This window comes from Mustela erminea, chromosome 2 (genome assembly GCF_009829155.1).
Source record: "Mustela erminea isolate mMusErm1 chromosome 2, mMusErm1.Pri, whole genome shotgun sequence".
Lineage (NCBI taxonomy): Eukaryota > Metazoa > Chordata > Mammalia > Carnivora > Mustelidae > Mustela > Mustela erminea.
In genome coordinates, this window is record NC_045615.1 from 100519780 (window position 1) to 100541249 (window position 21470).

The 21470-nt window shown below is 50.5% G+C and overlaps 1 protein-coding gene across 8 annotated transcripts in view; it reads left to right on the forward strand.

Moving 5' to 3' along the window:
* Positions 1 to 21470, forward strand: part of AFAP1 (actin filament associated protein 1) — a 130354-nt gene that overhangs the window by 70215 nt on the left and 38669 nt on the right. For all 8 annotated transcript variants that reach the window (XM_032333733.1, XM_032333734.1, XM_032333736.1 and 5 more), the window contains 3 exons: positions 4253 to 4464; positions 7916 to 8095; positions 19967 to 20062. In XM_032333733.1, coding sequence (XP_032189624.1) covers positions 4253 to 4464; positions 7916 to 8095; positions 19967 to 20062 — 488 coding nt within the window. The remainder of the gene's footprint in view (positions 1 to 4252; positions 4465 to 7915; positions 8096 to 19966; positions 20063 to 21470) is intronic.

Sequence of the window (21470 nt, forward strand, 5' to 3'; positions counted from 1 at the left end):
GAACGTTCTGCCCTTAGAAACTAAGACTTGGGGGCTTGAGGCAGAAATGTTGTCCATGGGGTCTCTGAGATAACAATGAGAGGAGCCACTGCCATTTTCAGCCCCGAGTTCCCAGATCTGTGAGCCCCAGATCTGGGGGAAAGAGCCCCAGTGGGGCAGAGCAGGATCTACTCGAAGGTATCCTGGAAGATAGCATCCCCAGCCTCCCAGAGGCGGCCAGTCAAGCTGGTCCTGGAACTGAATATTCAGAAGGCATTACACTGGTCTGCTGGGTTGGCTGCTTCAGGTGATGGGGACACATGAGACCTGTGACTGTCCTGAGCGCAGACCCATGGCTTGGACTTCCATTTGCTGTAATGTGAGTTCCCTGGTCGGAAGCCGTGTTGCAGGGTGCCAGGCTGGTAAATAGGGCATTCTGCAAGACTGTGGCTGGTGCTTTGGGCAGGAGCTTTGCGTCAGGGAAGGCAAATTTTCTTCAGGGATCTTTTCCAATGAGCATCCTGCTGTCCCCCGCACCCCCATGATGGTGGTGGTCCAGTCCTAGGTAGCTGGCTGACATCCCAGGGGACAGTGTCATGTGCAGGCAGACCACTGAGAAGGGTCAGGAGTCAGACTAATTCTGCCAAGTGGGGGTCCATCCATGCCCTGGCAACCTGTTTGGGAGTCCCTTTGGACAGGAAGTCTGGGGAGAGAGGCCGCGCGACATCTGTAACAGACCTGCTATGTACCTGATTGTGAAAATCTGAGGCTTTGCTAAGCACTCGCCTGCTGTGTAAATCTTCACTTTCTGAGCCCATCTGGGAGGTCTGTTCACAGTCCCTCCTGCAGTCCTGGCTTGCTGCAAGGTCCCCCCAGTCTTGACCATCCAACCAAACCATTAGCCTGGGCTGAGGAGTCCGTCTTGGGAGAAGGAGCCCATGCAGCAGGCATGGGGGCACATGCCCTTGAACTACAAGCTTGCACCTGTTCCTTATGGCCTCTGAGCCCAATGGATACAGACTGCTTGGCTCTGTGGTGGGAGAGGTGACCCAGAGCCCTTGCTGGGCAACTGAGGCACCTATAACCAAGCCTTTAGAAGGTGCTGGGTGTCAGCAAAAAGCAGTTTCTCAAGGGTAAAATAGTTGTTTGCAAGGTTTATGTAGCCACACTCTGAAATCCTAAAAGTCTGTGCTGAGCTTCACCCGAGGAGCCTGCTGCCATCGGGCTTCTGTCACCATTAAGAACAGGGCACGATCAGAGACCCAGAGCCACTGTGACGAGGAACAGATATGTTCTAGGGGCTGGCCCTCACGTGATTGTGGCAGCTACTGGAGGTGTGGCGGCTGCTGCCATCCTGTCTCCCCACAGCGCTCCCTGGTGCTGACCCTACCTGGCCATAGCGGCCGGGAGTCCTGGGAAGCTGGTTGCAGCCGGGCTGGTCGGAGGCACCCTCACTGCACATCTTGTTGGGTTTGGGGCTCAGACCTGCCTTTCATGTCATTTTCAGTTTTCTGGTTCCCCTCTCCCCTTATCCTGTCCCTCCTCGAGGTCAGCTGGTTGAAATACCCATTGTAATTTCTTGCGGAAGGGTCTATGTCTAAAATACACATTCTAATGATTTTGTTTTGTATTAAAGATTTTATTTATTTATTTGACAGACAGAGATCACAAGTAGGCAGAGAGGCAGGCAGAGAGAGAGAGGGAGAAGCAGGCTCCCTGTTGAGCAAAGAGCCTGATGCAGGGCTCAATCCCAGGACCCTGAGATCATGACCTGAGCTGAAGGCAGAGGATTAACCCACTGAGTCACCCAGGTGCCCCTACACATTCTAATGTTTTAGAGTTGAAAGTTATCATTCTTTGGAATGTTCTTCAGTTCCTCCAGAACCACTCATGGAAAAGTGTCTGGTGTGAAAAACATTTCCTAACCAGCAAATCCTGTAAACACACAGGTCCCCACAGATCTCTGGCTGGCACTTGAATCTTCCCCCTTGTTCTGTAAGAAATACAGACATCTATATGGGCTGCTAGGTGCCAGGGGCTCTGTCAGCAGTCCTCTTCCTCCTCAGGAGAGATGTTTCAGGACCCCCAGTGGTTGAAGGAAGGTGTGCATAGTACCTGACCCTATATGTGCCGCATTTCTCCCTATCCACACACTGTGCGACCAAGTATGATGAATAAATGAGGCACAGTAGGAGATGGACGATAGAACAAGTGTAACAACACACTGTCCTAAAAGGAGTTGGGGGATGCAGTGGGTGGTCGCGCTATCTCTGCTATCTCTGCTATCTCTGTCCTGCACTCACCCTTCTTCCTGTGATGACGTGAGATGGTAAACTGCCCGCAGGAGGAGATGTGGGGCTCGGTGACGTGGGCACGTGCTGCAGTGTGAGGCCTCTGCCGACAGCCTCATGTTATGTTAGGAGGAGGATCGCCTGTTTCTGGACACCCAGTCTGGACTAGAGCATATCACCCTGAAAGCCTCCCTTGGGCCCCTTCCTCGTCACAGCCCCCTCCCCACAGATGTAACCACTGACTTGGCATCTGTGACCAGCACCTAAATGCTACTGGAAAATGAAAAGATCCACTCTGTTCTTTAAATGTTTGGTATTTTTCAGTGCTTTTGCTCACTGTGTTCCTTCTAGACTTTTTTGTCCTGTTTGCATTGACTCATGAAAGATCTAGGTCAAGTGTAATCTGCAGTGGTCCCTGCCCTGTGTGTGCTGCGGCCTACACCACCTCCCTGTCTGTGCCCTTGGCGTCACATCCCTCAGCCTCCAGAGAGCACTAAGTGCTGAAGATGAGGTTCCTGCCATCAGGGAACTGAACAGATCATTTCATCGGACTTTAATTTGAACTGAATTTAAGTAGCCCCCTGTGGCTAGTACGTGAAGCGGTGATGGCGGTGTGCATGTGTGTGGATGGGGAGATGTGGACTCGAGGAGAAGGCCTAACCGCGGCTGGCTGGCTGTGTGTCAGACGCTTCTCTCTCATGCACTGGCTATGGCAGTCCGGGCTGGGCCCTTCCTGGGCCTGGAGTCAGCCCCCAACAAGGTCATCCAGGCCCATCCTGGGCAGCCCTCTGCAGGGACTTCCTGGCACCCAGCCTACCCCCACCTCTTCTTGGCTCACAGACAACCACCTTCTCCCCGTGTCCTCACATGATGGACAGAGAGCAATATCTCTCTCTCCCTCTTCCCATAAAGACATGGGTCCTGTTGAGTTAGGACCCCATTCATGTAACCCGCTTAACCATCATTACCTCCTAGAAGTCCTGTCTCCGAATATAGTCTCACTGGGGTGAATTGGGGCGGGGGAACACAAGTCGAGGCACCAGCTTTGGTGATTCGAGGTGGGCGTCATGAAGGCAGTGTCCATAATTGAATCTTGAAAGGCAAGAGCACTTATCCAGGTAAAGGCAAGAGGTTGAACGGATGAGCCAGAAGCCTGTGGTTGAGGACAGCAGGTGCAGGGCCCCAGCAGCGAGAGAGAGAGAGAGAGAGAGAGAGAGGGAGAACTGCATTTGGGAAATGGGACATAATCTGATAGGAAGTGTTCCTACCTCGTAGACTGAGAAGGAGAAGTGTAAAAGTCTCTCCAGAAGTCCAAGGCGAGGGAGGCTGCAGGCTGGATCTGGATGGTTAGTGAGGGCCTGCATGTGGTGATGTGTACAGGCAGGACCTTGCAGACCTAGAGGACCTTGACCTAGAGGTGTGGCATGGGAGCTACGTACCCTGCAGGGGACAAACTGTTGGCCAGGGTCCCCTCACCTGGCGGCGGCGTGGCCAGAATCAGACAATGCGGGGTCTGCCGACAGCCCTGCCCTCACTGAACCATCTAGGACTGGTTGTCCCAGAGAAAGAATTCTAAGTTGCTTCAGGTTAAAACTTGGCGTTACTTTGGGGCACCTGGGTGGCTCAGTAGGTTAAGCCTCTGCCTTCGGCTCAGGGATCGAGCCCCCCATTGGGCTCTTTGCTCAGCAGGGAGCCTGCTTCCTCCTCTCTTTCTACCTGACTCTCTGCCTACTTGTGATCTCCGTCTGCCAAATAAATAAATAAAATCTTAAAAAAAAAAAACTTGGCGTTACTTTGCACCACCTAGCGTGGTTATTTTTTCCCCATTTTCTACTAGTTACCGTTGCCCAGCACGCCAATCGCAGAGGCCCCTTCCTCATTTACAGGTGCCACAGACGTGCTCCTGACCCCACAGGCCCGCTTCCGGGTCAGCTGTCTGTGGGCAGGCTCTTTACCTTTCCTTCTGCCCTTTCTTCTGACAGATTATGACTCGGATGCCATGAGCAGCTCTTACGAGTCTTATGATGAGGAGGAGGAGGACGGGAAGGGCAAGAAGACGCGGCACCAGTGGCCGTCCGAGGAGGCCTCCATGGACCTGGTGAAGGACGCCAAGATCTGTGCATTCCTGCTGAGGAAGAAGCGCTTTGGCCAGTGGAGCAAGCTGCTGTGTGTGGTCAAGGACGCCAGGCTGCTGGTAAGGCCTCTCGGGCGCCCGGGCTCGTGTGGTTGGCACGCTTGGCCAGCAGCCTTGCGGGATGGGAGCGGTGCTCAGGTGGGGCTCGGGCGGGGCGGGCATCAGCTGAGGGGGGCCTGCAGGGCTCTGGCCTGGGCACAGCCCGAGCGCCCCATGGTCCGAGCCCTTGGGGCTTTCTGAGCCTTTGACGCCCTGGGTCTCAGTCCCTGCAGCCAGCAGCGCGCAGAGTCCTTCCCGTCCTGGGCCAGTGTGTGCCGCAAGACAGGCACAAGCTTTAACTCACCAGAAGTCACAGGATGGATTTTCTCATTTGTAGTGAGTCAGTGAATTCCTCAAAGCCAGGTCATCGAGTGGGACAGGCAGGCCAGCTGCGGCCGGAAGGAGAGTGTCCAGGAAAGGAAATTCTTTTGGAAAGCTAAAGGCAGAGTCTTTTCTGGTTGAACCCAAGGGGCTGAATGGGGAGATGGACTAAGTAGCAGAGACTCAGGCTGTGGGGATGCTTGGGCCTTCTGCTGTGCCGCCCTTCTCACAAGGGACCCCATTAGGAAGCTGGAGCCCTTGAGCGTGTGGGACTCTCCTTCCTCCTACCTCCCCCAGTCCCGCCAGCTTTAGGAACCGTGGTTGATTATTGGGATGAAGAATTTCAGAGAGCATTTCTGCATGGTGTTTTTCCTTCAAGCTAACTTTGAGGGGAGGGGCAGGAATTACAGAAGTCTATCGCTCAGACAGAACCAAGGGAGTTTATGATTCTGTGTATCTCTCTTCAGTGGAGTGGCTAACCTTATTCTGTATAGCTCCATCTGTGAATTATGGGAATGTTCTTTTACTAGAGTCTGAGGATGTTGTATATTTTTAAATTAGTGGTTTTCAAAAAAGCTTTTTTAAACGGTGAAGATACATATTTTTTCCACATGTGTGGCCTGACTTTCTCCCAAATTTAGAGTATGCCAAAAATGATGCCATGGGGAATTTTAAAGTAAAGAATGAGAAAGGAAAAAAAAAAGGATGAAAAGGATTCATGTGGTCCTTACTCAGTTTGACATAATGGAGGCAAGATGTGGGTGTGTCACGGAAATGCCATAAAACCTGCAGGGGACTCTCAGGTGCCTGAGGAGCTCTGGCAGGATCAACATCCTCCCCCACAGCCCTCCTCCTCCACACCCCCCCCCCACCCCTTCCCTCTCATTCCTCATTCCGTGGGTCTGCTTCTGAATTTCTGGCATTTCTGCTTTCAAAACCAGGATGAAAACACCTACCATTCAGAGCAGTGGTAAACATTTCAGGAGAAATTAATGGAAAACCATGTGAAAACATTGCCTTTGATAAAATGCAGAATCAAAGTTAATTATTTTTATTATGAAGCTCTTTTTATTTCAAAAATCCCCAATGATCCAACTGCCCCGATGACCCCTGTTGACACTGAAAAAAAAAAAAATTAACAGTGATCAAAACAAATGCTTGGGAGCCTGGGTGGCTCAGTGGTTAACCGTCTGCCTTGGGCTCAGGTCATGATCCCAGGATCGTGGGATCCAGCTCCGCATCAGGATCTCTGCTCAGCAGGAAGCCTGCTTCTCCCTCTCCCACTCCCCCCTGCTTGTGTTCCTGCTCTCGCTGTCTCTCTCTGTCAAATAATTAAATAAAATCTTTTAAAAAAAGAAAACACAGAAATGCTTTCCAAGTCTGAATAGCACAGAAACCTATAAACAGAAATCCCAAAGCCAGGCTTTTCCCTCTATGTTCCCAGCCTGTCTTCCCGTGGGCACTGCTCTCCATGGCTTTTTGGGTACATGTCTGGCATCTGTGCTCTTCCAGGCCCAGGCAACACTGTGGTGGACACGGTGATGGGCAGAATCCCCATCAGGACAGTTTGCCCAGGTCCTGCTCCCTCCCCTGAGCTCTGCGCCAGGACACCTTGCCGCTTCTTCCTGCCCCTCTCTCCCGCAGGCCTGGGTCTCAGGGCACACACTGCCCTCTCTGAGAGTCCGCTCCCTGGGGGTTCAACGGCAAGGATGTCCAGCCCACACTTTAACACAGGGCTGGTGACAGACCCATTTTGAGGCATTGCCTGTCTAACTCCATCCACTGTGCTGTTAGTTTCTTTTTCGATGTTCTGTTTTTCTCTTGCACTTACTGAGAATACAAAAACCTGCCAAATGGTGAATGTTCGTAGCCATCTGGGGTTAGTTGGTTTTGGTGTATTTTTTGTTCTTCTGTTTCCAACAGGGCACTATCACTGGGATTTTTGTAAAAAGGGGCTCTGTTCCATATGTGTGACACTCAGAAGCCAGGGTTTTAGAACCTTAATATATGAGAGGACTCTGGAAGTCACTTCTGAAAACAGGTGTCTCTTCCTTCTCTCCCTCCCCAGTAAATGGTACCTCACAGAGGGAGCCCCTGGGAGCTTTCGCCATCTGGGGATGGGGTCAGTCGCTTTTCACACATCTGACTTTGGCAAACCACGTAACCGAGTGAGCCTCAGTTTCCTTATCTGCAGAATGGACAACGGTGACCATTGAGTGAAAGTGTGAAGCTTCTCCAGCAGGTGTTATTAGAACTAATCATTTAGTGTGACCCCATAAAATCACAATGCTCCCGGCAATAGTTCATTTTCCAGATGAGGAAACAGGCTCAGCAAGCTGGAAAGACTTGCCAGGAGCTGGATTACGTTAGGGGCAGAGCTGGGACCCAGACGTCTACATTCTCAGATGTCCATTTCCATGAAGACATGTGCTTTTGGTCCCAAGTCATAGGATTAGGCCCAAAGAGGGAGGGGAAGCCTCTGGACAGGGTGCGACCCCAGGTCTCACAGAGGCAGGTGAAGGACCAACGATGGGAACTCAATCTGAGCGTTCGCCATGGCGCTGAGCTCTAGAAGGGACGCCTTGCGTAAATGGAGCGGTGTGAGTTCTAGATCCCATACTCGACTGGAAAGCCAGCCTTTGCAGACATGGGGTCTGGGAACTGTTGCCCTGGATACTCTTGTGGAAGTCCTTCATCCGTCTCTCCAAAAGGCGATAGAGAGGAGACCGGCAGATACCAAATGACACAGGTTGTAGAAGGCGGCATCCAGATGACTGTCTGGCCACACAAGGGCTGTGCTTTTTGGCACATCTAGTATGTCACATTTGAGTGACTTAGTGAGGAGGCTCCGCTGGTCTGTGATCCCTGGGGGAAGAAGGAGTTTCCGGTTCCCACTGAGTCACGTCATCGATGCTCAGTAAACTTGGCCAAACTGAAGAGTAGAAGTATTTCCATGTACGTGGGGGGTGACGTGTGGTGTGGAGCGCACCCCATGTGGGTGATGCGTGTGCATCTGCAGACCCACCCTCTGGGGTCTTCAGGAGACCTCGGGGGCCATGCAGGCACTGGCCTTCCCATCCTGCTGGAGCTGTATCCGTGTTTCTCCTCGAACTCTCTTCAGCCTAACTCTGCTTTCTCGTGTTAAATGCAGTGCTACAAAAGCTCCAAGGACCAGCAGCCCCAGATGGAACTGCCCCTCCAAGGCTGCAACATCACTTACACCCCGAAGGACAGCAAGAAGAAGAAGCACGAGCTGAAGATCACCCAGCAAGGCACGGACCCACTGGTTCTTGCGGTCCAGAGCAAGGAGCAGGCCGAGCAATGGCTGAAGGTGAGGCGCTCACCCGGCCTCTGAGCCCTTTACGTGGCCTGGCCTCTCCCCCAGACCTGTGTTTGGTTCAGTTTGTCTGTTTCTCAAGTGTAGGCAAGACTCGATGAACCCGAGCAGTTCTGTGTTTGGTAGCAGAGTGTCCTGATCTCTTTGCTGCTGATTCCCCGGCTCTGGTCCTTGGAAGGCAGTCTGCCTCAAGACTGTAGGCTGCTTTATGACTTTCTCTGTTCCTTTGATCGCCTTTGATTTTTTTTTTCTTTCTTTCCTCTTATGTGTCTAGAGGTGTATTCTTTTCTATTTATTCTTCTTGGAGTTCCCTGGAATTCTAAATATGTGGATTGTCATCTTTCTAAGGTTTAGAAAACACATTTTCAGCCATTTCTCTTAAAAATATAACTTAGTCTCGGGACGCCTGGGTGGCTCAGTTGGTTGGACGACTGCCTTCGGCTCAGGTCATGATCCCAGAGTCCCGGGATCGAGTCCCGCATCGGGCTCCCAGCTCCATGGGGAGTCTGCTTCTCTCTCTGACCTTCTCCTCGCTCATGTTCTCTCTCACTGTCTCTCTCTCAAGTAAATAAATAAAATCTTAAAAAAATATATATCTATATATATATAAAACTTAGTCTCATCCCTTCAACTATGTTTAAATACATGTTAAAAGTTTTGACATATTCGATTTATCTTTGCTTTGCATCTTAGTATCCTTTTTTTTTTCTTTTCTCCTTAATCTGGTTAATGTTTTCTTGTTACTTCCCCTCTTTCACTTTCACTTTCTCACTCTTTCACTTTCCTGCTGTGCCAAATCTGCTGTTAAAATTGTCCCTCTCCACTGGGTTCTGAATGTCAGTTAGGGACTTCTAATAGTTCTAGTGGTTTCTTTTTTGACCTGGGAATGCCAGTTTCTACAGTGTTAAATTTCCTGTAGACATGTTTGTCCCTTATCTCCACAGCAGGCAGGTGACAGGCCTGGTTGTTGGACAGTGGTGGGGGTGTTGCAGAAACCTGGCCGTGTCATCTTGTCGGTGTGCTTGTTCCTGTCATTTTGTCCTTCCCGCATGCTGGGTTCTCCGATGATCACGCTGCGCCTTTGACATGGGGAAAAAAATAATTTAGTAATTTTTGTATAACAGCTTTATTGAAGTATCATTCATACCATACAGTTATGATTTTAAAGTACGATTTGGTGGCTAGGAGTTTTCTCACCATAACCTACTTTTCATAACCTCTTCATCTCCCCGAAGAGAAACACCGTGTACTCACCATGTGAGCAGCTCTGGCCCCCGGGGCCCAGCCTCACCCCAGCCCCAGGCAACTGCTCCTTCATTTTCTGTTCCTGTAGAGTAGCCTGTGTTCAACACTTCATATAAATACGCTGTGTCCTTCGGGGACGGGCGGCTTTGATTTGGCATAATGTTTCCCAGGTTCATCCATGTTGCTAACTGTATCAGTACTTCCTTTGTGTCACTTTCAGACCGTATCTAAGAAACCATTGCCTATTCCAGGGTCCTAAGGACGTCCTAAGGACGGTGTTTTCTTCTGATCGTTTCGTGATGTCAGGCCTTAAATTTCATCCGTGGTCTCCTTTGATCTCATCGCTGCATGTAGCATGAGATGGGGGTCCGATTCCGATCTTCTTCTGGCACGGATCCAGTTGTCCCTGCAGAAATAATTGGATCCTTGGCCCTACGCTTTCCTCTGTGGGACGGCATTTTCCTTTGCCTCTGCCGTGCGCTTAGAGGGTATTAGCTCTCCAAAATCTGTTTATGATTTCTGCACTTGAGATTTTTTTCAGAGCAGAGAAGTCAAAGTCAGCCTGCGATTGCTTCAAGGGCAGGTTGATCTTCATTGCACTGTTACACTGGGTCTGTTCCTTGGGAGTCCCCAGCCGAACTGTGGGGGTTTTTGCCAGACACCTCATCTTTGGTATGCCGCGGACTCCAGCCTCTGCCTCCTGGCCCCTCAGACCCACGGAAGTGCTGCCTGGTCTCCCAGCTGCCTTGTTTCCGGAGGCCAAGGCCATCCCATGGCCAGCCTACCTCTCCACGTTTCCATCTTCTTCCACATTGTGACCTAGTCATTCCCTGCTCTAGGGAGAAGCCATGTCTATTTTCTCTGGCCTTCCTGATGGTCTTCCTCAGGAAGGTGAGTCCAGACCGTTTAGTCCCTTACTGCTGGCCGGTACCTGCTTTGGGAAAATGGGGTGGGAAAATGCTTTGGAAAATGAGACCTTCTCTCTAACAGTGGCTCTCCGATGTGCCGGTGTCCCTTCTACCTCGAGCCTTATTGCCCTCCGCTCCCCGTGAGCGTGTTCCACCATCACCCCAAACATGCAGGCGGCTTTTCTAGTGGCTGCCCCAGAAGAGCCTGAACAGAGTGTCTGTCTTCTTCCTGGAGTCCTGTGACTCGGTGTGCTTGGCATCCCCACACACAATTTGAGTGTGCTGCACACCACCACGTCTGTCAGTTATATCTTCAAAGCCCCCTTCACGTTTACAAAAGGCATTTCCACTGTCATCATGTCCTAGCACACAGAACGGCCGCCTGAGGGAGGTGTTCTCAGGGACAGCTTCACTGTTCAGGTGAGAGGCCAAGTCCCCGGGAGGCGGGTGATAAGTGGCCAACAGGTGCCGGAACCAGGAGTCCACCTCGGATTTTCCCCCTTCACATCCTGCCTTCCTGTGCTGGGCTGCCCACCACTTGGCCATTTTCCCTTTATTCCTACTTCCTGGGTCCCAGCACCATCCCTTGATGAAGGAGGGGGAAAAGATAAAGGAAACAAGGAGCCTTCGTTGTGTTTCTATTTTCTTGGCCTGGTCCCACGCAGGGTGAGTGGTGTCCATCCTTCTGCAAGCTCCGCTTTCCCTGTTCCCTAGCGGAGAAGCACGAAGGGCCACCTTGAGCCCTGGGCTTTCTTCCTTGCCCGGTCCCTTTGTGACTCGCTCCACACGAAGCCTTGGGAAGCATAGCCAGCTTCTGTGTCCCTGGGACGTGGCCCTGAGCTAACCACGCAGCTCGCAAGTAGGGGCTTAGAGAGAAAATGTGTCCAAGACGTGGGGCACCGATGGAGCAGAACAGTCTTACCTCCTCTTTGGCCAGATGTAAGATGCACATCAGAGCTGTTCAGCTAATTCCACAGTGATGACTCTGTCGACAGAAGCTTGATTGCAAGGAATTTTTTTAACATCTGCTGGTATTTCTTAAAAGGGAAGTAAATACTACACGGTAAGTTACCTCCTTCTAAAGAGTTTGAATTGATTAATTTCTTAGTTCAATGTTTATGCTTTGCTCCCGTTACATGTGTCAGTGTGAGAAGCCGAGAAGTCCCGAGGAGAAATGGACAGAGACAAAACTAGCTTCAGTCAGAGAATTTTCTTGCTTTAAGACCAGCAGAGACCGGAGAGGACCTGGGGTTGTGGTTTCTCAGTACTGTTATTAGATGGGCTGTTTTATCGATATCGCCTAGAAACTCAAGAAGCCTAGACTCCCAGTGACTCAGACTCATGAAGGTTCTAAGAATCTTTTCCTTTTCCTTTTCACCCTGTATCTTCTTGTTCAAGACCTCAAATGCTGCAGCTAGGATTGGAACAGGCCTCCCCTACTAACTCTGTCTCCCTCCTCAAAGGTAACTTTTATCCTGAATATTATGACTGAGGTATGCATTAAAAATACTTTTTTTCACTTATGTATGTACTTATAAATCAGAAGTTTTTTTTTTTTTAATATTTAAACACGTCCATGTACTTCAAACTGCACGCTTCCTGCCCCTCGCGTTTTCCACTCACTGTTTCGTGTCTGCTCTGGGGGGTCGATGGCCGTGTGGTTTGCCACCCCACCCCCCCACCCCCGCCACTGTCCTAGAGCGCTCCAGGGAGCATTGTTGTGCATGGTCCTTGGTCTCGCGTGTCATGGCTTCTCTGGGATGGCTGTCTACGGGGGCATGGCTGCCTTTAGTATGTGCGCATTTTCAACCGTACTAGATCTTGACAAATGGCTTCCCAGGTGTGCTTGTGCCGTTAGACTGTCTGCCAGCACATGTGAGAGCAAGCATTTTGTGCGTATCCTTTCCGACGCTATTTACATATATATGCAGGCAAGGAGAAATGCAGATTTTAGCTTCCACCCCCATAGACAAGTTGTGGCGTTCTGCCTCTTGCTTTTTGCACCTAAACAGTGTGTCTTGCAGATTTTTCCAATTTAGAGAATGGAGCCTCTCCTTTCACTTTCTTTTTTCCTTTCTTTCTTTTTTTTTTTTTACAGGACCTACCATTTCATTGTTTCAATAGACCATAATTTTTAAAAACCATTCTCTGATTCGTGGCTATTGGGTTGTTTGCACACAACTCTGTGATAATCAACCCCGTGCATATCTCAGCTCACACTCTTGCTAGTGTGTGGCCTGACTTCCCAGAGAGGCTGTGCACTTGTGTGAGGGTCACGGGCACTTGTACCTTTGATACACAGCCACGTCACTGTGCACGGAGGTCTGCCAGCTCAGCCTCTCACCAGTGACACATCTGAGGGCCTTTCCCTCACAACCTCGCCCGCCGTCTGTCCACAAGCCATGGGGAGCTTGCCAGTGAGATGGGGAAGGGTGGGTCTCCCTCTCTTGAATCTGCGTTTCACTTCCTATGGTCTCGAATGAGCTACTTAGCTCCTCTGTGCCTCAGTCTTGTCCTCCATGCAATGGGAGGGAGGGTGGGTCATGACGGTGCCCCCTTCTCTGACTTGTTACAAGGATAAAATAACGAGATAGAAACATTTAGAAGAATATCTCGTGTAAGGTAAGTGTAAGCTGGTTCACTATTGTTTGGGTCCTGTTACCGCTATGCTACCACTTCTAGGTCCCAGTAAACCCACAAGTTCTGGCTGAAAACAGTTTAAAAATCACGATAGTGGGATGTATCAGGGGCCCGAGCTAGGGCTGTCCACATCACGGCCTCGCACCCTCCTGGACCAGGACTGCCAGGACGCCTTTGTGTGTGCCCCCCAGGAGGACGTCCCTGAACTCGGCTCCCTTGCCCTCAGCTGTTACGCTGGGCCACACGTGCTCCTAGGATGTGGCTGGTTTGTTCCCCACCCTCTGTGGTGGGCACCCCTGCCTCCCACCACCCTGCCAGCCAGGTCATTTCTTTCCTGTGAAGGGCTCTTCCCTTGTGAGGACATGGTGTGTCTAGGTTTCTTTACATCCTCATCCTCCGATGAGTGAAAAACCACTCTGATTTTTTAAATATACCCACCTCGTTTTATCTGTCAAGGGGAGAGTGGCCATCTTGGGTGCCTTTTTGTGTGGTCAACAGAATGGAGACCCCTGTTCCTCCTTTACTTTGTCAGTGGTCCTGCCAGACGGACCCCAGTGTGCCAGCTCTCTGAGAAAGCCAAATGTACACTCTTGGTGTTTCTCTATGGTGCTATCGTGTTCTATTTTCAGTTCCCTTCTTCACTCCTACTTTCTTTTGGCTTCGTTGGTTGTAATTAGGCCAACTTCTTGACGTTTATGCTTAGATCATTGATTCTCAGTCCTTTTCTTATATTCACGTGTTCATTTAAAGCTCTCCATTGCCCCCCAAGCATAATCTTCGCTGTGGCCTGTAAGTTCTGATGTTTGTGTTTTCATCGTCATTCAGTTCAAAATCTTTCCTAGAATCTGTTGTGACTCCTTTTTTGACGACTGGTTCCTTCAGGGATATGTTGTCTACTTTCCGAACATTCAGGTTTTTAGAAATAATCTCTTTGCCTTGAGTTTCCAGTTCAAATTTACCGTAATCAGAACTTGGTAACGATTTTACATCGTAGAGATTTGTAGACTTGACTTGTTGCCTAACATGTAGTCAAGGTGGGTAATGCTCGTGTCTATACCGAGGGACATGCATTTTGCAGTTGCTGGGTGCACACGTCTACACGGGTCTGTCAGGTTGCACTTACTGTCCTCTCCAGATCGTCTACTAATTCGTTTTGTCAGCTAATAAAAGGGAGACATGTGGTCATATCTACCTCTTTATGAATTTGTCTCTTTGTCTTTCTATTTCTATCAGTTCTTGCTTCATTTGTTTTGAGGCTATGTTAGTGGTTGCGTACAGAGTTTAAGTGGCGATACCTTGTGGCAGCTGAAACCCTTTCAAGAATATGAAATGTCCCTGTTGATGTCAGGGTGTCTCACCTCAAAGAATGACTCTGATTAAGCCACGGATGAATTCTTTCCTTCAGAATGCCCTTTGATGAGAAGAAGTTGTTATTTCTTCATTACTTCAATCTTTGCTTTTACAGCTGGTGTTTTTTGCCTTCTGTCCATAAAATCTTAGCATATTCCATTCACCAAGATAGTACCTGCGTCTCCTTCTAGAACTTTATGGCTCTGTCTTTATGGACTGGTCTCTGACTCGTACAGTTGGTTTTGTGTATAGGATGGCATATAGGGGTCAAAATTGATTTTCTTCCTATGGGTAGTCAGCTGTTTCAGTCCCACTGAGGACCTGAATTGCCTGGATTGGAAATCCACCAATTGAGTACATGTGGGCCCCTCTCTGAGCCCCTGTCTGCTTCATTAGTCTGTGTCTACATGGCCATGCCAATGCCACATTGTCTTGATGGCTGCAACTTTACAGAGTCTTGAAATCAGCTAGCCTGTACCTTCTAACTTTGCTCTATTATTTTTCCAAATGATTTAAAACTTTGAAATGACAGTTTTCTGTAAAATAAGTCAATGCCATTGTCAGAGCTTGTTATATTGTCTGGTCAAGCCCACATCTTTGTGATTGGAGTAGATTTTTTTTTCCCCCCAAATTAAAGAACTACTCTCATTGGAGGCACAGCCCTTATTTATCTTGAAGATAGCATGCTAGAGTGGTGGACCTTGAAGGAAGGGTCTGGAAATCTGGAATATAGAATATAGTCCCAGAAGTCCTCTAACTCATCAGGATCTTTGGAGTCCGCTAACTCCCACTTATCAAATGGAAATACTGCGGATCAGAATGATCACAAAGGCAGAATGAAAAAATTACACAAATGTGCTTTCAGAACTATAATGAAGTGTTGCAATGTCAGTGGTTCCATTAGAGTCACCCCCTAGGATTCCTTTCTTAAAAACCCTAGAACAACTCTCTGTCACGAACCGTTTTACAAAAACAGGAGCCAAGTCCTTGTTAACGTCAACTGCTATTATCCACGCCGTCCCAACTGATTACCCAGGCTTTTGGTATTATGACATGTGGCTTAAAGTCAGAGCTGACAGTCTCTAATGTGAGTCACACTCAGCCTTTCTTGTCCGGCGTGGAGAGCAGGAGGGCCGCGTGTGGCCAGCACCTGACCGGACCCACGCTTCTTAAGGCATCACGGCCAGATTTGTTTCTCTTCCTTCCATCTGCAATTTCCATTACCAGCAGTTCCTGCGAAAGCTGACTGACTCCGTGTGTGTGTGTGTGTGCGCGCTCATGTGCGCATGTGTGTGTACACGCGCGTGTGTGTATACAGATGCCGAAAACATGAGCCATGTTGCAGGGGTCAGTCAGAAGACAACAGTCAATATTCCCAGAAACAGAGTGGTCAGGTTTCCCTAAAAAATGTGCAGAGATTGTGTTTCTGGCAATGAGGGCTCAAGTTAAAAGCAAACAAAAATACCACAGAACATATAACAATTTGTTTTTTGAAGGATATGTGATTCTGAACTTGGATCCAGTTCTCTTAAATACATGCTGAACATCTCATGAACAGGGCTCCTTAAAAATAAATAAATCAATCAAAATACAAATATAGAATATATATTAATGAATATATATAAAAAATATATATATATTCTATATATTAATACAGAATCTTCATCTGCAGCTATTAAAAGAATTTGGGCGATAATAAACCCTTTATTGATTCCTTCTGTATTAACTCGGGGGGGGCAGTAGGGCAATGAATAGCGATCAGAGGAGAAAGACCGTTTCACCAGTCGGCCCGGGTAGTGGATGAAACCCACGGAGCAGAGACAGGCTTACACTCCCTGATGTTTCAGCAGCGCCTTTCTCTTTCCCAGACACACAGGCCTAGCCCTAGGTGTGTCTGGGTCCCTGTGGCCACCGAAGTCCTGTCTGTTTCCTAAGCACCATGGTGATGCTGCACCTGATGTGTAAGGTCAGGCGGGGGGACCCCAGTAGAGAACAAAAGTGTATCCTTTATCTGCACACAGAATTCTAAGCTACGGATGCATGGGTTGGGTTTACAAAGGAAGGCTTCTCAGGGAAGTCGAGGACGCTCCGCCACTTCCATGGCCAGGGCATCTCATCTGGCCATTCAACGAGTCTGCCGTTCCTCCACCCAGTGTTTGCGGGCAGAACGGACCCTGATGTGGAAGTGGGGGTAGGAAAGGAGACATTCGAGGGACCAAGAGAAGGCGAGGAAGTTCGCCCGGGTGCTGCAGGCATGGGTCTTAGCTGAATGCTCTTTTTTTCCTTTTTTCCTCCAAGGTTTTCAGAAACCTCTGCAGAGGACAGGGGGAAGGTTGTCCTGGGGGTTTACTTACTGGATGTGATGGCCTGGTTTCCTCCCCTCTGGATTTCACTCCTTCCTTCATCTTTCTTGCCCAAAGAAAATGTCAAGTCCAGTTGGGTTCCTTGTTTTCACCTTTTTTTTTCCTTTCATCACACTTTTTAGGTTGCTGTTCTGTGCTAGGCTTTGGAAATGCCCGCATAAGGAAGGCGTAGTCCCGTCTCTGAAAGCAAGCCCAGCTGAAGAGAAGAAAGAGCCCCATGGGCGTACAGGGCAAGGGAGCAGTGTCCATGTGAGACACGCCTGGCTGGCTGTGGCCAAGGGCAGGGAGAGCTGAGCCATGTGCCCTGTGGGGGCAGAGCCTGCTTCCAGGGCACATGAGACAGAGGCTGAGACTTGCAGGATAAACCCAATCCAGCAAGCCAGATCCATCCTGAAGATACAGTTCACGTCACTCGCGCGTGAGACCGGGATGGGGAGGAGGGGGGGTTCCTTGGAGCAAGGGTGCCGCGCATTGTGGCCCCGCCCTCCTTGGAAAAAAGAAAGAAGGGAAAAGGAAAGCTGCTTTGTGCAGAAACGCCTTTGCCAGAGAGGGGATTCTGCAGGTTCTGTTTTGTGAGGTTCAGCCTTCTGGTGTGCGATGAGGAGCTTGTAAGTTTCAGGTTAGTTTGCGTGATTGTCAGAGCCACACCCTCTGTTTAAGGCTATTGTCTCGGGAAAGGGGCGCATGCGAGCTTGGTGCCTGTTCTGGGAGAAGCTGGGCTGGGCATCTCATGTTGCATGATCCTGCTTTCCTCAGTGGCCCAGAGACCTTCTTTTGTGCATGTTCTGGACGAGGACATCGGGCCCGAGTCTGCCAGCTTAGCCTCCCCTATGCAGCAGGAGGTAGAGTTAGGGTTGAAACCCCATTTCTGTTCAACACCAGAGCCCAGGAGATTCTCCTGCAGCGTGCTCTTTCTTGTCCTTAGATCAAGTGAGAATTTGCCTTGTCAGCTAAAGACCTGATGACGTCCCAGGGGAGGCGTGGGAGTAGAGACCCGGCCAGAGCAGCGGGAGCGGAATCCGCGTGGACAGAGATGCAGGCGTCCAGAAGGCCCAGGTCCCCGGGTGGATGTCACTTGGATGACGCCTTCACTCCTTGGAAGAGATAGGGAGAAAAACATGGCAGCAAACTCTCTGGGCTTTTCTTTCTTTTCCCTTTGTCCTGTTTTAGTCTCAAATGCGAACTTTGCTCCATAGCTTTTTCGTAAGACAGCTGAGCAGCAGAATGGCTGCAAACACTGTCCTGGGGACCCGTCAGGTCCTGGCACTGATCCCAACCCCAGCGTAAGCCAGGGCACTCAGACATGTCTGCAGAGATCGTGTTGCAAAATTATGACCCAGATATCTGGGACTTTGGTGTTTCAGCTCTGCCCTGAAGACACATGGGCTGGACTCAACTTGCAACTTCATTCCAAAAAGAACGGAAGACGTTTTGAAGGAACTGCTGCCTAACTTTTCCCTTGCTAGCCTGCAAATTCCAACAACCGGGATCCCACTCTCCTGCTCCCTGCACGTCCCCAGCCGTCAGAACCATGCCCAGCTCATGCATGGCAGGAGCTCAGTAGTGACAGCGGGGGACAGTGGGTGACCTTGGGGGCTCTGTGAGCACTAGCACGGCCAAGGACCACTACCTGTGTGCCGCAGACCCCCCCATGCTTATCAGTCTCAGGCAGGATCCTTTCTGAGCCCTCCGTGTCGATGGTGAGGACACTCAGAGTAGTGACAGTGTTGGCCAGAGAAGCCGCCACCACGTGCCAGGCCCTGGCTTGGGCATTTTGCAGAGAAAATCTCATTTTTTATGGATGTCACCATTCTGACATAGCAGGACAGTCATCCGGACACTCCTTCCTTTGCTGGTGAGGAGAAGTAGGCTCAGCAAGGTTGGGCTTTTGAACCAGCAGCTGATGCTCTGGTCTCGCATTTCACCAAAGAGACACAGAACCAGCCTGACAGGGGTGTCCTCAAACTCCTGCCACCAAGCACATTGGCCTTCTCCAGAAGGAGAAGTGGAAATTCCACTGCCTCCTCTGGAAATTCCTCCTCCCTGCTCCTGGGAGCTGCATCACCCCCCCCCCCCCCGCCCCCACTTCCCTGGCCATTCCCGCTCATTCTTGCACCAGCCTCTCCCCTTTGGCTTGGCTCTGGTCCTTGTCCTGGACTTGCATTCTGCTCTGTCTTCCCTCCCCCTTGCAACTCACCCCCTCCTGGTCTGGGAGCGGGCCTCTTCTCCCCTGACTCCCAGTTTAGTTCCAGCTCTGCCTAGAAGTTTTCCTCTGCTCTGTTGTCACCCGCCTCGCTTCTCCCCTACCTGCTACTTCTCTCTGCCTCTTCCATCTGAATGGTAGCACCCAGCTGCCTGGGAGGTGACACTTCCCTCCTGCTCTGCCTGACCCACTAGCAGGGCCTGCTGGATCTCCAAAATCCTCCGCAAGCCGCTGGTTTGCTCCTTCCCGCCTTTGCCACGGCCTACACTGCCCCACTCTTGGCTCCAGGCCACTGTGGGAGGCCTGGCACGTTTCCTTTTTAGTTCTTGTGTGCTGTCTGTGACTTCTGACAGTGGTGTCCCCCTGCGTCGCAGGCACTGTCTCAGGCCGTGTATGTCCCACAGGTAGGACCATTGTGTCTGCTCTACTGGTGGAAGCACTGGAGCACCAGGCAGTTAATTAAATTGGCCCAAGGTGAAGGCTGGGGTGAAACCCCAGACAGTGGAGCTCTCCAGGCCTCGGTGCATATGGCCTCCCAGAACATCACTCCCATCACTCTGGGGCATGGGCTGCTCAAACCCAGCCTCCTCACTGGGCCTGAAGGCACTGTGGGAGCCTCCTGGTGGTCTGCCCCCATCTCCTGCCACATGGCACCAGGCAGTATCCTTAAACACTCCAATCCACCACAGAGCCTTTGCATGGCCCCTCTGTCTGGAAGCCTTTTCTGCTGGTTCCTCATGTGGCTGGGTCCTCTGGAATCCCAGTGAGGCCTCCTGATCTTGTCAATTCGCTGTTCCCTTTTCGTTAAACACCACCTTCCAGTCTTTGTAGCCCTACTGCCATCTTACTTGACCTTCGTGTTTGGGTGATCCTCACCGTTTGCTGTGATATCTAACTTCCATTGGAATGCAGGCCCCAGGAAAGCAAGGCCATGCATTCTCCCCGTATCCTAAACCCTGCGTCCATCCTGGGATCGGGGAAACATTTGCTGAGTCAACAAATGAGCACTTCCTACCTTGGGACTTAGAGCAAGTGCCTCTGGGCCCATAGACTTCCCCGCTGTGCTATACACCTCTGCCTGTTCATGCTGGCTTCAGCCCTGTAGGTCAGCGTCCCCTCCTCTGAGATCACTCAGGCCCATCTCTACTTCTCGTAGGTGATCCGAGACGTCTACAGCGGCTGCAGCGGGCAGGCGGAGTCAGAAGGCCCTCCCCCGTCGAGCTCCCCGGTGCACAAGACAGAGCTGGAGAAGGTAAGGACGTCTTTCTCCCTAGGAACAGCGCTCTAACCACGGATTTAGCCCTCCCTCGGTGCTGTGATAGCATTCTTTGAGAATTTTAGCCCTTGGAGGTAGGAATAAAAGTGCAATCCTTCTATTTCTGCATTTCAAGTGCCTACTTCTGTATGAAGCTCAAGTTAGTCCTTTCACAGACCATAGGGCTGCTTTGATCATCTCCCAGCCATAGCTGCAGAAATGGGTTGAAACGTGCGGAAGGATTTCAGGGGTTCAAGGCTAGCTCGCTGGCCCGTGGCGGAGTTGAACTCTGTGTGCTGGTCTGTGTACATCTGGAAGGTGGTGGGCACCATGTCAGTGTGCCTTCCCGAAGGGTTATTCCCCACAGACCAGGATGCGTTCCCCATTGATTTCTGCTCTGTATTCAGTTGGCTGGTTGGAAGGTGCAGTGAGAGCCCAGCAGTGGGGCTGGAGGGTTGGTCTTTCTTGCAGGAAATGTGTGAACCCTGCACTGCTGGGTGCCATGCCCGGCCCCCTCTGGCTGTGCCCTCCGTGCCTGCACACACACCACACACACTTGTCTCCTCTTTGTGCAGGCTAGGCGGTGGTCTTGTGGGGCAGCCTGTGGTCCTGGAAACTTCTGAGTCCTCCCCAGCTAACCCCTGCTGCCTACGAACAAATCCCTTTTTGTCTGTTCTTGTTTCAGCCCGAGATCTCCAGGAAGCAGAACTGATAAGGGTGTGTGTGTGTGTGTGTGTGTGTGTGTGTGTGTGTGTGTGTTGTTAAGTACATATAATATTTAAATGTAAAATATGGCTTATATTGCAAAATTATGTAAGTATGTATACAGATACACACAAATATATATATATATATACACACACACACACACACACACACACACAGGATTTATTTTTTTAAGATTTTATTTATTTATTGGAGAGAGAGAGCAGGAGCAAGGGGAGGGGCACAGGGAGAAGCAGACTCCCTGCTGAGCAGGGAGCCCAGCATGGGACTCGATCCCAGAGTCCTGGGATCATGACCCGAGCTGGAGGCACTTAACCAACTGAGCCACCAAGGTGCCCCTGAAGAGATTTATTATGAGGAATTGGCTTATGTGATGATGGGAACTGGCAGGTCCAGCTCAACAGTGTAGGTCCATGGGCTAGAGACCCAGGGGAGCCAATGGTGCAGATGAAGTCTGCTGACAGTCTTCTGAAGAATCCCCTCTTGTGGGGGAAAGCGGGTCTTTTGGGTCGCTCCGAGCCTTCACCTGATTGGTGAGGCCCACCTGCATTATAGTGGGCAGCCTGCTTACTTGCATCCACTGATCTCAGTGTTAGTCTCAATCACCAGCCCCCTCCAAGCAGACACAATAAATTAACCTCCCAGTCCTCACCCAGACACTGTGACGCAGCCAGCCTGT